This window comes from Puma concolor, chromosome D1 (assembly GCF_028749965.1).
Source record: "Puma concolor isolate L17-30 chromosome D1, mPumCon1.1.hap2, whole genome shotgun sequence".
Lineage (NCBI taxonomy): Eukaryota > Metazoa > Chordata > Mammalia > Carnivora > Felidae > Puma > Puma concolor.
Genome location: NC_141676.1, coordinates 85953286 through 85969058, shown reverse-complemented (window position 1 = coordinate 85969058; position 15773 = coordinate 85953286). Strand labels below are relative to the sequence as shown.

The 15773-nt window shown below is 38.9% G+C and overlaps 1 protein-coding gene across 1 annotated transcript in view; it reads right to left on the bottom strand.

Annotated features, from left to right (window-relative positions):
* NCAPD3 (non-SMC condensin II complex subunit D3) overlaps window positions 1–15488 on the bottom strand; it is a 66733-nt gene extending 51245 nt beyond the window's left edge. The window contains exons 1-7 of the mRNA XM_086678632.1: window positions 15314–15488; window positions 12519–12673; window positions 10885–11047; window positions 2282–2466; window positions 1472–1636; window positions 1306–1367; window positions 1023–1110 (exon numbers count right to left, since the gene is read on the bottom strand). Of these exons, the coding sequence (XP_086534758.1) occupies window positions 1023–1110; window positions 1306–1367; window positions 1472–1636; window positions 2282–2466; window positions 10885–11047; window positions 12519–12673; window positions 15314–15377 (882 nt within the window). The 5' untranslated portion in view covers window positions 15378–15488. The remainder of the gene's footprint in view (window positions 1–1022; window positions 1111–1305; window positions 1368–1471; window positions 1637–2281; window positions 2467–10884; window positions 11048–12518; window positions 12674–15313) is intronic.
* Between the last annotated feature and the right edge of the window lie 285 nt (window positions 15489–15773).

The following is a 15773-nucleotide window of genomic DNA, read 5'->3' as shown; positions in this document are numbered from 1 at the left end:
CTACATCTTTAGAGGCACTGTGGACCTAAAGGCATAAATTTCCCAATCCAGCTAATCTTTCCAATGTTATCAAGAGCATGGAAATTGAAAGCATTCATGTGAGTTCTAACACAGCCATACTTTAAACACAGAAATGATAACGGTATAATAAAATATAGCACATTTTCTAAACAACAAGCATTATGCTCCGCATCTGAAGGGCATTCTTTCATTTACTCCTCCTGACACACCTAAGAAGATTGAGGCTTTGGAAAGGCTGAGTACCTCATACAAGAATACACAGCTAGACAGGGTGGAGCCAGAATTGAAACACAGGTGTACAAAACCTGGCCCGAGAGCCTCAAACCTTCTTATTAACCACCATGTAACTCGCCCTAGAAATTATGTGTAGCACAGCCACCAAAAGTCGTATGACTTCAGTCTATCACATTTTTGGCATGATCTTGTTTTATTAATGATATACAAGTGTATTAACACCATAATGCTAAAACATCCTTGACTCCAATGTTTAGATAGTGATACTGATAAGGCAGTTCAAGGGGCAAAATCCACATATGAATACTAACCAGGAATGATAACTAGTAATATTTCTGTAGAATTCTCAACTAAAATGATATAAACATTTTAGAAATACTGAAGTGCACATGAAACTTGCCAAGCATTGCCAAGGAAAACTTGAAAATTCCATGACTGTCTAGTCTTTTCAGAACAACCTGGTAACTATTTCTCTAAATACAACACCCTGTTCAGTGTTCTTCCTACCTAATCTACACTGGAACCATTTTTCATGTATGAAACCTAACAATAATTTGCCATGGCCTCCAAGTATTTGAATATCAGTTTGGTTATGAAGAATAGGCAGCAAATAGAAGTGGTGATGCTTTTTATGCTACACATGATACAGAGTCATGAAAATGACCTAGTTAAAATGGCATCACATCAAATGCTGCCAATGGTTTTCCATTATGATTCAGATTCTTTCAATTCAACTAGGAACTAAATTAAGTCCTTGTCTCCTTTACCTTATCTCCCTCTCCATGAATTGGGGAGCATAGCAAATACAATCCATGATAGGCCAGTTCTGGTATGTACTTTGCTTGGTTAAGGCTTCTAAAGAAAAAGACAGAAGATTAGTTAATGGATATGATTTTATTTGGAATATTCACTAACCCTATAATCAACCACATCCAAATGAATACACTGTATCTATGTGCCAATTAGGATAAAATACCATTTATACTTCTGTGAGATCAAAATTTATTACATTACATTTAAATTTCAGCATTGGAAGAATGAGAGCCTCACCTGGCCTGTGTAACATGAAATTCATGAAGAACTGGTTCAAAATTAGTTAATGCAACAAAGACCTAGAAAATAGAAGAAGAGGCCTGATTATTCCTATTCATTAAGTATTAGCCATCATCTCTGCCCTTCTGAGGTTGCCCCAAGGATTTTTGGAATTCTCACTTACTTCTATACAATTCTGTATACACTGTGGCTTTTCTTTCAGGGAAAACTTGGACAGAAGCCGTAAAAAATTCTTCAGTAGGTGAAAGATGGCATTTCGAATTTGACAAAGGTCTCGGGCAGAAAAGCAAATACTTTCCTCATCTTCCTGTTCTTCTAGTTCATCCACCTAGATCATAAAGCAATATATAGGTGACTGCATAGTAATGCCTAACACTTTGTCCAATGGTTTTCAATGTACTCAGATCAAGTCCGTTAAACTCCAGATGGTTGCTGAGCTTCTGAGGTTATGGGACCCTGATCAGGTCCCTTAACTGCTCTGTCTCCACAGCCAGAACAGTAAATCATTGGACTAGATGACTGTACAGTAGTTTTGAGCTCTGCATTTTTGTGTCAATGGGAATTCTTATGTTTCTTGAAAGTTTTCTCTACCTAGTCAGCACACAAGAATTTGGAATTAATGTTATTCCATTATGCTCTTATGGACATGAGTCCTCAGGATACTTCAACCATCCTCTCTGATGACAACAGATGATGTGCAAATATACATGTTCGGATGTTGTCAAGCATACCTGGGAACAAGGCTGGGGAGAGATTATGGGGAGGCTGGAAAGATGAAAAGGTAGAGATATATATTCTCAGCAGTAAATGAAGCCTGAGAAGCAACTTAAAGTCACACTGGAAACCTGATGATGCTTTAGGATCATTTGGTTATAATCACAATGCCTGAAACCATATTTTAATATAAAGTTAACTCTTATATCACAATCATGTGTTGGTACAGATACATTTTATTATTCTACTTACTTCTTACCTCAATATCTTCTTTCCTGGGTGGCTTTCCTCTTTTCCTATTTCCTCTTGGATTAGCCTCAGTGTTCTTAGGCTGTTCTTTCTTTCTTTTCCGATTCAAGTTAGATTCCTGAGGCCAACTCTTCTTTAGAATCTGAATACATTTGTCAAACATCACCTGGTGGAATACTTGATTGGCTACACTGCCTATTCATAAAGAATAAAAGTGGGTTAGATTTGTCTTTTTTTTTTTTAAGTTTACGTATTTGAGAAAGACAGAGACAGTGCAAGTGGGGGAAGGGCAGAGAGAGAGGGAGAGAGAGACAATCCCAAGCAAGTTCCACGCTGCCAGTGCAGAGCCTGACGCGGGCCCCAAACTCTTGAAACCACGCGATCACGCATGAACTGAGCCAAAACCAAGAGCTGGATGCTTAACCGATTAAGTCACCCAGGTGTCCCAAAAATAAAAAGAATTTTTAAAAAAGGATGTCATTAATGCATTGAATATATGTAGACACTAGTCTGTTTTATAATTTACTACCATGAAATACATACAAATCTATCATAAAAGTTAAAGTTTATCAAAACTTACACACACAACACTTACAGGCTGTATGTGGTGAAATGCATGGTTGAGAGAAATATAAACATAAAAATGCAGTGTTAAGTTATAATGGCATACAGCTACTGTGCTACTGTCATAATTTTATACCTCCCATTCATAGTGCAATGAGCTTGAATACTGTGGGTACCCACTTAAACACCATTTGATGCTAATCATCTCAGTATAAGCAGATTGTCTCTACAGTAAACTGTGTATTGCAGGAAAAAGTGATCTCTCGCAGTTTTTGAGTATTTTTCACTGTGTTTAGTCCAGTGCTGCAAACTGTGAACAACACCATGGAGCCCATACGAAGTGCCACTAGTGAAGTGCTCACAAGAAACAAAGAGAATTCATGACATTACAAGGAGCAGCCTGACTTCGGATTCTGTCTCTCTCCTGCACTGACAGCACAGAGCCTGCTTCGGATTCTCTGTCTCTCTCCCTCTCCGCACCCCCCCTGCTTGTGCTCTCTTTCTCAAAATAAACATTAAAAAAAAAAGAAAAGAAAAGAAAGTGCAGCTCTATGTGGGTGCAGGATTGTTATTAGAAAGCTATACCTATATGATTCAAGAAAAAGCAAAGTCATTATATGACAACTTAAAGCAAAAGGAAGGTGAAGGATCTAAAGTAAGAGAATTTAATGTCAGGAAAGGATGGTTTGATAACTTTAGAAAGAGATTTGGCTTAAAAAAGTGTCATGATAACAGGAGAAACAGCTTCCACCAACCAAAAGGCAAGCAGACAAGTTCCCAGACACCTTTAAGAAAATCACTGAGGAGAAAGGACATCTGCCTGAACAAGTTTTTAATGCAGACAGAAGTGCCTGATTCTGGAGAAAAACATCACAAAGGACATTTATTAGTTGAGGGAGAGAAGCAAACACCAGGATTTAAGGTAGGAAGGGATAGGTTAGCTCTACTGTTTTGTGCAAATGCAGTCAGGTTTATCATCAAGACTGCACTTTTCTATATAGCTGCTAACCCTAGAGCCTTGAAGGGAAAAGATAAACACTAGTTGACAGTCCTTTGGTTTTAAAACAAGAAGGCCTAGATAATGAGAACCCATTTTTTGGATTGGTTCCATTGATGCTTTGTCCCTGAAGTCAGGAAGTACCCTGCCAATAAACGACTGCCTTTTAAAGTTCTTTTGATATTGGACAAAGCCCTTGGCCACCCAGAACCCCATGAGTTCAAGACAAAAGGCAGGGATCTACTTGCCCCCGGACACATCTCTAATACAATCTCTAGATAGGGAGTCATAAAGACTTTTAAGGTTCATTACACACAGTACTCCATGGAAAGGACTGTCAACCCTGTGGAAGACAATCCTGACAGAGGGCACACCATCGAAGTCTAGAAGGATTACACCACTGAAGGTGCCACTGTTGTTATGGAAGAAGCCATGAAAGCCATCCAGCTCCAAACAATAAATTCCTGCTGGAGAAAACTGTGTCCACATTTTGTGTATGACTTCACAGGACTTATGACAGAGCCAATCAAGGAAATCATGAAAGAGATTGTGGATATGGCAAAAAAAAGTGTGTGTGTGTGTGGGGGGGGGGGGGGGTTCAAGATATAGATCCTGGAGAAATTCAAGAGCTAACAGGCCCAACACCACAGGAATGAACAGAAGATGATGTGCCTCTGAACCAGTGCCAGACAATGAGAAAGAAGACACTAACAGGGGTGCCTGGGAAGCTCCAGTCAGTTAGGTGTCTGACTCTTGATTTCATCTCAGGTCATGATCTCATGGTTCGTGGGATGAAGCCCTGCTTCGGGCTCTGCACCAATAGTGCAGAGCTTACTTGCAATTCTGTCTCTCCCTCTCTCTCTCTCTGCCTCTACTCTGCTCATTTTGTCTCTATCAAAATAAATAAACATTAAAAAAAAAAAAAAAAAGAAGTGCCAGAAAACAAATCTAGCAGATTTGACAGCAGATTTGTCTAGCAGATTTAGACAATCTAGCAGAAGGTTCTGATCATTTAAGACTGTTTTTCACTCCTTTCTTTTATTACATGGACTCTTCTATGATATGGGCACTGAAACTACAACAAATGATGGATAAAGGATTGGTACCATACAGAAACATTTTTAGAGAAATGAAAAAGCAAAAATTCAGACCAATTACAATGTATTTCTGTGAAATGACCCTGTGTGTACCTCTCTTTCCACCTCTGAGACAGCAAGACCAACCCCAGCTCGTTCTCCTCCTCCTCCTCAGCCTACTCAACATGAAGACGACGATAAAGACCTTTCTGATGGTCCACTTCCGCTTAATGAACAACAAATAATCATCATGCTGTACAGTCAGTGATCTTTTTTTTTTAAATTTTTTTTTCAACGTTTATTTATTTTTTGGGACAGAGAGAGACAGAGCATGAATGGGGGAGGGGCAGAGAGAGAGGGAGACACAGAATCAGAAACAGGCTCCAGGCTCTGAGCCATCAGCCCAGAGCCTGACGCGGGGCTCGAACTCACGGACCGTGAGATCGTGACCTGGCTGAAGTCGGACGCTTAACCGACTGCGCCACCCAGGCGCCCCATGTACAGTCAGTGATCTTATCTGCTGTGCATGTGTTATCTTCATGTGAACATCTAATAAGTGTACAGCAAGAACTATACAAGGTGTTTCTGTGTTCTCATCATCATTACCTAAGTATTCACGGTGTAGGACACCATGTGCAAGATTTGAGTAGAAGTGGACAGCCTATTCTTACATAGGTATAAGGTGAGTGATATTTAACATAAAATTAACAATATGTTAATTTTCTTACTGTTTTAGAACTTTAGGGGCACCTGGGTGGCTCAGTTGGTTCAGCATCCAACTCTTATTTTGGCTCAGGTCATGATCTCATGGTTTGGGAGTTTCAGCCCCATGTCAAGCTCCACACTGACAGTGCAGGGCCTGCTTGGGATTCTCTCTCTCCCTCTCTCCCTGCCCCTCTCCTGCTCTCTCGCTCTCTCTCAAAATAAATAAACTTTAAAAAGAACTTTAGTTTCAGGGGAGCCTGGGTGACTCAGTTGGTTAAGCATCCAACTTTTGATCTCAGCTCGCGTCATGATCTCATGATTCGTGAGTTTGAGTCCTACATTGGGCTAACACACTGTCGGTGCAGAGCCTGCTTGGGATTTGTTTTCTCTCTCTCCGTCCCTCCCCCTGGTCCCCCATGTGCTCTCTCACTCTCTCTCTCAAAATAAATAAACTTAAAAACAAAAAAAAAAGAACTTCAGTTTCAAAGAGTTACATTACTATATAGTATCTCTTTTTCTCTGGTAACTGAAGAAACTGTGTATCAGCCTATCATCACAGGTGTTTTTTTTTTTAATGTAACAATGTTTCCAATGCAGCATTATGAATACAGCTGTAATACTGTATGCCATAAAAACTTCATAATGATTCATTCATTAGTGTATAGCCCAGAACCCCATAAAGCAATCATTTTGCTGCTTATCAATGCATGAATCGTTATACCTATAAATAAATATGAATTCCTTTTTCATGTTATCTTTTTATTTTTTTGTCTAATGTTAATAATACATATAACACCTAAAGTGTTTTGTATCCCATAAGACAACACTGATATAGGTACTCACAGCAAGACAATTCATCTTGTAAAGAAATAATGTAAACTTATGGTACCGATAAATACAGTATTGTACTGTAATGTGTTTTCTTTATGATTTTCTTAATAACATTTTCTTTTCTTTAGCTTACTGTATTGTAAGAAAACAGTATAAAATAAATACACAATAATACGTGTTAATTGACTGTTTATGTTATTGGTAAGGCTTCTGGTCAACAGTAAGCTATTAGTTAAGTTATGGGGAGTCAAGAGTTACACAGGGATTTTTGACTGCGGGAGAGGTCAGTACCCCTAAGCCCTGTAATAACATTTCAGGATAGTCCTCAAATATTTGGAAATTGGATACACTATTAAATAACTCAGAGGTGTAAGGAGAAATCACAAGAAAAATCAGAAAACTGCTTTGGCTTCAATGATAATGAAAACAAATCATCAGAATTTGCAGGGTGCAGATAAAGCAGTACATAGGGAAATTTGCCAGATAAGAGAAGTAAGCAAGAACAAAGATCTAAGCAACCACCTTAAGAAATCAGAATAAAAGCAAATTAAACCAAAGTAAGATGGAAAGCAATAAAAGACCAAAATCACTGAAATAAGAAATGGACAAAGAATAGAGTATAATCAATAACATCAAAAGTGGTTCTTTGAAATGATCAATACAATTAATAAACCTCTATCTACAGGGATGAAAACAACAACAAAAGGAATACAAGTTATCAATCAGACATGAAAGAAGACATATCACTACAGATTCTGCAAACAAAAATATTTCCAAGCAAACTGCATGCCTACATGACTTCATTATTGAATTCTACCAAAAATTTAAGGCAGAAGAACAACCAGTTCTTCACATACTTCCAAAATATAAAAAAGGCAAGAACACTACCCAACTCATTCTATGAGACTGGTATCCTGAAACCCAGGCCAGACAAAGGCATATCAAAAAAAGAATGTCCTTTATGAATACAGATGCAAAATCTTCAATAAAATATTAGCTAACAAAATCTGACAACACATAAAAAGGTTATACACTATCATCAAGGAAATGCAAAACTAGTTTAACATGAAAATCTATCAACATAATACATTCTATTATTGGAATAAAGAACCACAAGACCAACCCACAGATACAAAAAAGCAAATAACAAAATCTAAAATCCTTTCATAATAAAACATTCAACAAACTAGGAACAACAATCTCATAAAGGTGATTCTTACAACAATCACAGCAAATATCATATACTTAAGGACAAAATACTGAAAGTTTTCCTTCTGAGATCAGGAACAAGACAAGATGCCCACCTCCTGACTTCTGCTCAGTACTATACTGGAGGACCTAACCAGGGCAATTAGGGAAGAAAAAGAAATAAAAGGCACCCAAACTGGAAAAGAAGTAAAATTATGTCTACTTACAAGCAACATAATCTTATATATAAAAATCTTATTAGTAACAATAAATGAGTTCAGCAAAGTTGCAGGGTATGAGATCAGTAATAAAAAATCAACCGTACTTTTCTGATTTAAAAAAGGCAGAAGACCTGAATAGACAGTTTTCCAAAAAAGACATACAAATGGCCAACAGGCACATGAAAAGAAGTTCAAAAATACTAATCATCAGGGAAATGCAAATTAAAACCACAATGAGATATAACCTCACACCTGCCAGAATGACTAAAATCAAGAAGACAAGAAATGACAAATGTTGGCGAGGATGTGGAGAGAAAGGAATCCTCATGCACTATTGGTGGTAATATTGGTACAGCCACCATGGAAAGGAAATAGCACAGAAGTTCCTCATAAAATTAAAAATTGACATACCCTACAATCCAGTAATTCCGCTACTGGGTATCTATCCAAAGAAAAACACTAAATCAAAAATATAAATGCACCTCTATGTTCACTGCAGCATTATTTACAATAGTCAAGACATGGAAGCAATCTAAGATTCCATCAATAGATGAATGGATAAAGAAAATGTGAGATGGAAGTAATGGAATATTACTCAGCTATAAAAAAGAACGAAATCTTGCCTTTTGCAACAACACAGATGGACCTAGAGGATATGTGCTAAATGAAATAAGTCAGACAACGGGGAGCCTGGGTGGCTCAGGGGGTTAAGCGTCTGACTTCGGCTTAGGTCATGAACTCGTGGTCTGTGAGTTCGAGACCCGGGTTGGGCTCTGTGCTGACAGCTTGGAGCCTGGAGCCTGCTTCAGATTCTGTGTCTCCCTCTCTCTCTGCCCTTCCCCTGCTCACACTGTCTCTGTCTCTCAAAAATCAATAAATGTTAAAAACAAAAAAATAAAAAGGAAATGTCAGACAAATATCATATGATTTCACATATAAGTGAAAACTAAACACAAAACAAACAAAAAAAGCTGAAACAACCCATAAACACAGAGAACAAACTGGTAGTTGGTAAAGGGGAGAGGGGTTGGGAGATGGGCAAAATGGGTGAGGGGAAGTAGAAGGTACAGGCTTCCAGTTACAGAATGAGTAAGTTATGGGGATAAAATGCACAGCACAGGGAATATACTCAATGGTACTGTGACAGCATTGAGTGGTGACAGATGATAGCCTCACTTGTGGTGAGGATAGCATAAGGTACAGACTTTTCATACAGACTTATCCAAACACTATATTGTACACCTAAAATTAACATAACGTTGTATATTGACTATACTTAAATAATAAATAAGTAGATAAATTGTACTTCTACACACTACCAGTAAACAATCTGAAAATGAAATTGAGAAAACAATTTCATCTACAATAGCATGGAAAAGAATAAAATGCTCAGGTATAAGTTTAACCAAGTAAGTGTATGTTGGAAAGTATAAAATGTCATTGAAACAAATTAGAGAAGACCTAAATGGAAAGACATCCTGTGTTCATGGATCAGAAGACGTAATGTTGTTAAGATGGCAATACTCCCCAAATTGATCTATAAATTCAGTGCAGTAACTGTCAAAATCGTAGAAGCCTTTTTTTTGGGCAGAAATTGACATGTAACTCCTACAATTCACATGGAAATAAAAGGGACCCAGAATAACCAAAACATCTTGAAAAAGAACACACTATGATTAAAAATTAAGTATCAACAGCATCCCAACCATAATCTGGAAACATTTAAAAACAGAAGGTAATTAGCAAAAACACTCTCTGGAAAGATGCAAGTAGCCAATAATGAACAACACTCTTTGCTTTGGCATAAATCTCAACCTTAATCAGAAGGATCTGCATCTAGCAAGGGAAGAGAAGAGTAAAACTGGGTTCCTAAAATCACCACTCTTCTGTGAGACAACTCAGTTCCAACTGAGATATTGCTTAGCAACTAAAGTCTTTAGGAACTTATTTCAAAAGTCATGATTGGGAGCTTTAACAATAATATAAATTAGTGTCCAAGGCTTTATATGTCTTTTTACCAATTCCCAATCACATGGAATAAATCTTTAACATTCATTACAAATGAACTTGTGTAAACTATGACAAGCAGCATAAATGCTGACTAATCTTGTGATTTTCTTGTCTATATGAACTTTAGGTTCTCCAGCCACATCTCCCTCTGTTCCAGCCTCTCTTACCTTAGGTTTGGGGTGTGTAGAAGGGACTCCTTTATTGCGCACAGGAGGAACAGCCACCTGAGCGCTCTGACAATAAGGGAAGTAGAACAGTGCTCATAAATAGACTCCTTTCCTGTGCTTTCCTTCATCAAGCATTACTAGCTATTCTCATGTTTTCTTTATTAGAATGGTTTTAACCTATTTTTCCATATCTGCATAGGAGAGAGAGATATATATAACACAATGACTCTCCAGCAGTCTTTCTCAGTCTGGACGGGGAGTCAGGAGATGAGTGGGTGGTATCAGGTTTTTATACTAGATGGTGGTGGGTGGGAATGGAGCTCTTATAGCTTGGAAACAAACCCCTTCAGCCTTATCCCTCTGATATTAATTGTATTAGGTTATAGACACAGCATATTACAAAACAAACACACTTAAAGAAACGAGGCTTGGGGCGCCTGGGTGGCTCAGTCGGTTGAGTGTCTGACTTCGGCTCAGGTCATGATCTCACAGCTCGTGAGTTCGAGCCCCACGTCAGACTCTTTGCTGACAGCTCAGAGCCTGGAGCCTGCTTCTGTTTCTGTGTCTCCCTCTCTCTCTGCCCCTAACCCACTTGCATTCTGTCTTTACCTCTCTCAAAAATAAATAAACACCAAAAAAAAAAAAATTTAAAGAAACAAAGGAAACACATTTCTTGAACACCTATAACAAGCCATGTATTTCACAGACTCATTGTATTTAATTTTTAGAACGACTCTATAAGATGGGTTGCCCCTGCCTCATTTTATAAGTGAGAAAAAGAAATACAAGAGTTCAAAACAATGTAGAAATTTAAAACAAAAAAATATTTATCTTATGATCAAATTTATACATACCTGGTACTTCCAGCAGCAGAAAATAAAGCCCAGCAGCATGAAGGCCATACTGTCGATATTGCACACTGACACTTTTCTTATGGACTGTTTGAACAAAGTGATAGAACAATGCCACCAGTGCCCTGTGAGAAATACTGTTTTCAATGAAGAAGGTCCATATGCTCTGTGGGGAGGGAGAAACATAAAAGCCAATAATTAGAGAAATTGGAAAATCTCCTATTATTTAATTTTTGCAAGTATTTAGTACCTTATTAAAAAAAAAAAAAAAAAAAGACCAACCTGGCTCCTAATTCTAAATGTTTGCTATCTTCTAAGGGATTGAAAAAAAATTAAAATGTAGTATTCAAAATTATAAAAATAAATAAGTACATAAGAAATTTAAATAATTAGATATCAAAATAATTTGGGGATAGGTTTGAAGCATATATATTTCTGAAATTATCATAGCCAAAAACTATAGTAAGACCTTTAGGACACCCTATATTTGTGTTTACTCAAAGAAGTTACCTATCCAGCTATATTAAATGTACTCAAAATCATTTATCGCTCTAATTACTAAATGAAGAAATTAGAGCCGTTTACTTAAATGTAAATCTCTATGGGCAACAGGAACAGGAAAAGAAATACCTGAAAGTTTCTCCCTCAGCAGATTTCATAAGTAGCCAAGGTGAGAAAGGAAATATACCCTAGACTATAAACCACTAGTTTATTAATTGTATCGTGGTTCCATGTTTTGCCAATTAAACACATGATAAGGAAACGGGTTATTTCTATAAACCAAACAGCAGGGAACTAAATATGATTTATCCTGGAGTACCTTGAAAAAAACATAGGCCCACGGATGTTCAAGCAATCAGACCCTATACTTGCTGCTCCCCTGAAGACAGGGAAAATGGCAAGTAATGCCTTGGCTTAGCTACACTAGTTAGCATGTGCCACTTTTATGGAAGAGCCCATTTAAAATCCTGTCAGTACTCTGCATTCTTTCACCATGAAACTTCTGGAAGAAATCACCTCCTACCTTTATAGTAGTTACCTCCTCATTCCTAATGCCACTTCAGCTCCACCCCACTTCCCTGTAACTGTGACCTTACAGGTCACCAAGGATGATCCAATCACCTCTGAGGGGTGACTGTGCCTGCCCATGACCTCTGCAGCACGTGATACCTGGCCACTTCCTGGTCTTCATATCAACACTCTCCACACTCCGACTGTGCACCTATAGGTCACCCTCAACCAGCTTTTTTAAACTTGTCCTGTCCTCTTCTCTTCCTCCCTGACCTCATGCATTGTTGCACTTCATCCATCACCTTGACTCAGAATTGAGAGGACTCTTATCTATTTTATTAAATCTTCACTTCTTTCCTAGTCTTCCAATTCACATTTCCAGTGACCCGTTACATCTCTCTAAGAATTTCCTAACAGAATCTCACATTCCAAAGCCTAAATATGAATTTCCCCACTTGACTTAGCTGTTAGCTACTAGGATTTTCTAACAGACGAACCACATTCTTTATGCTATCCTTACCATACTCCTTATGAATTGTATACTAAAAAAGGCTAAGCTTCAGATTATAATGACTTTCATCTTCCACTTCTAACACCTAAAGATGGCTGGTTCGATTTTTTTTTACCTCTGTAGATCCATGTTCTTCAGTAGCAAAGGGAAAAACACTTTCATATAGTTTTATAAATGCATTCAATCCAGACTCTATGATTTCTGCTTCTATGCTGGGATCCAAAGGTTCGGTCTCTGTAAAATCCAGTTCCCACACTGTGTCCACCCATTCTAGTGGGAAAATGCAATGAAATCAATAACTTTTCTATCACAAGTAAAACACCAATCATTTTAGACACCAGGCACGTTCAAAAAGAAAAAAGGAACTAGTCATAATTCACCTAGAATTATACAATAGAAGTGTAGCATAATTAAACGAAAGCAGAAAAGGTTAAAAAATATTTTTTAAATCAGAACTGACAGCTGCTAAAAGATTGATCATCTTCTTAAATTATCAAGAAGGAACACACATTTTATTTTATTTATTTATTTATTTTTAATTTTTTTTTTCAACGTTTATTTATTTTTGGGACAGAGAGAGACAGAGCATGAATGGGGGAGGGGCCGAGAGAGAGGGAGACACAGAATCGGAAACAGGCTCCAGGCTCTGAGCCATCAGCCCAGAGCCTGACGCGGGGCTCGAACTCACGGACCGCGAGATCGTGACCTGGCTGAAGTCGGATGCTTAACCGACTGCGCCACCCAGGTGCCCCAGGAACACACATTTTAGATATGACAGCCTTATGGAATGACACATCAAAACACTAATGATATGGCTACCCCATAAGTTCATTCTGGAGAAAGAGAGGTTAATAAAAGAATGCCTCAGATGTCCCTGTGTGAAATTCTTACAATCAAGTTAATAAACCCAAATAAAGCGTATAAGCACAAAGGGACATGTGAAACAACTGACAGTTTACCACAATTTAATTATTCATTCACTCTTTCCTAATCATTCTCCTAACAAATACGATCTTCTTCCTAAAAACATTCTATCTTTTCCTGTCTCTTTCTTTCATATATTCTCCCATTTATTTTATATGCATATTTTTAAATATATACCAGTATTTTTACTTTATTTCTGGATTACACCTACCCCAAGTCTCAATGAAAAAAGAAAAGATCTGGTGTCAGGAAATGAAAAAATTCAGGGGAGCCTTGGTGGCTCAGTCAGTTGAGTGTCCAACTCAGGTCATGATCTCACAGTTCGTGAGTTTGAGTACATCAGGCTGCTCGCTGCTGTCAGCACAAAACCTGCTTTGGATCCTCTGTGCCCCTCTCTCTCCACCCCTCCCCTGTACTCTCTCTCAAAAAAGTTTTTTTTTTCAATAAATGATAGCTACTATTATTATTTTTACGATGGATCAGTGTTAAAACAGTAACAGGTATGTAAAACACTACACAGCATAACAGAAAATATTATGGGAGAGGTAGGAAGGATGACAGAGGTGGGAAGAATGATTCTGCTTCAATTGGACCTAAATGTGGGAGTTTACCAGGGAAAGAAATGCAAAAAAAAAAAAAAAAAAAAAGCATCCCAGACAGAGGGAACTAAGAGAAAGAAAGTATAACCTGTTTAAAAATGAACAAAATAGGGGCGCCTGGGTGGCGCAGTCGGTTAAGCGTCCGACTTCAGCCAGGTCACGATCTCGCGGTCCGTGAGTTCGAGCCCCGCATCAGGCTCTGGGCTGATGGCTCAGAGCCTGGAGCCTGTTTCACATTCTGTGTCTCCCTCTCTCTCTGCCCCTCCCCCGTTCATGCTCTGTCTCTCTCTGTCCCAAAAATAAATAAAAACGTTGAAAAAAAAAATTTAAAAAAATAAAAATAAAAATGAACAAAATAGTTACAGCACTCAGTCTTCGCGTGAAGGGGGAGAGTCATTATTAGTATTCAGCAGTTACTATGTGCCAGGTATTAAATTAATCTTCACAAAACTGTGAGGTGGATATTATTTTAATCCCCATTTGACATGTAAGGAAACTAAGGCTTAGCAAGGTTAAGCGTCTTGCCCAGTGATACAGAGATGGTAAGCTATGGAACCAATCCCACCCACTATTTTGACTCAAAAGGTTAAGCTCTTAGAAAAGAACACTGCAGTGAATGGTGAAAGCTCTTACAGGGTATGCCAAAGATTTGGTATTTATTTAACAAATATAAGGGTAACATTAAAGGTTTAAAGACCTGACAGGGTGACGTTGGTGTTTTCAAAAGTGACCCCAGTAGAGATGCGGGGAATGGGCTGGAAGAGTTAGCATGAGAAAGCTGCTTGGATAATTCAATTGCATAGGTTGCCCATAATAAGGGCTTGCTGCTGGACAGCAGCATCAGGAAAAGGAGCAAGGAGGACCCGAGAGACATCTCTGAGGGGAGGACAACCGGTGGTTGTAAGCATGAAAGATGAAGGAAGAATGTTATGACTCCCAGGTTTGTGGATTGGCTGCTACCATTAGCTGGCTTCAGGAATCCAGTTTCACGCAGGTGACGTTTGAGGTGCCTGTGAGACATCCATTTAAACCAACGAACATGAACTTCAGGAAATAAGTCTGAACGAAGAAATAGATTTGCTATGTAAAACCACAAAAATGGATGAGGCTGTCGGTGAAGATTTGCAGAATAAGCAAGGCCGAGAAAACATGCAAAAGAACTAAAAGACCAGACAATATAAGCCCCCCCCCTTTTTTTCGTTCCTTTACTAGGTTGAGCCCCTATTCAAGAGCTGGCTCGCCAATGCCCTAGAGTGCACAGACCTGGAGATCCCAGAGTCTGCCAAGAGGAGGGCCCCACCCCCACCCCAAGCCCGGGCAGAGGAGCACCGCAGTGGCAAAGCACCACAGTTCGGCCTCCCCGAGACTCACGGCCTCGTTTTCTCACCAGGGTTGAGATCCAACGGGCACCAGGGCTGCAGGCCACTCCCAAGGCCCGGCAGAGCCACCATTATCTCCCAAGAACCGGCTAGCCACCGCGGTGGTCAACTTTCAAAGCTCGCTCCCGCGCGCGCTCCAAGACGTTCCTGTGGACCAATCACAACGTGGTGGAATTTCCCACCGACTAATCATAGCGCTCAGCCGTTTCCACTCTATTAACCAATGAACAAGGTCTTCTTAACGCATGCGCAAAGAATGGGGCGGATAAGGGACTGTAGATTGAACCAAGGTTCCACGGGGTGATTTTTTAGGTTTCCCTTTAAGTTGGGGGGGCGGGGGTCAATAATTAAGTTATAGCTTAATAGAGTTTTTCTCGCCTTATATTTTTAATGGGACGACTCTTTAAGGAGAATTTAAGACAGGAACCTTCGTGTATTAAATGTCACCTTTGCCCCCCATCAAGCGAC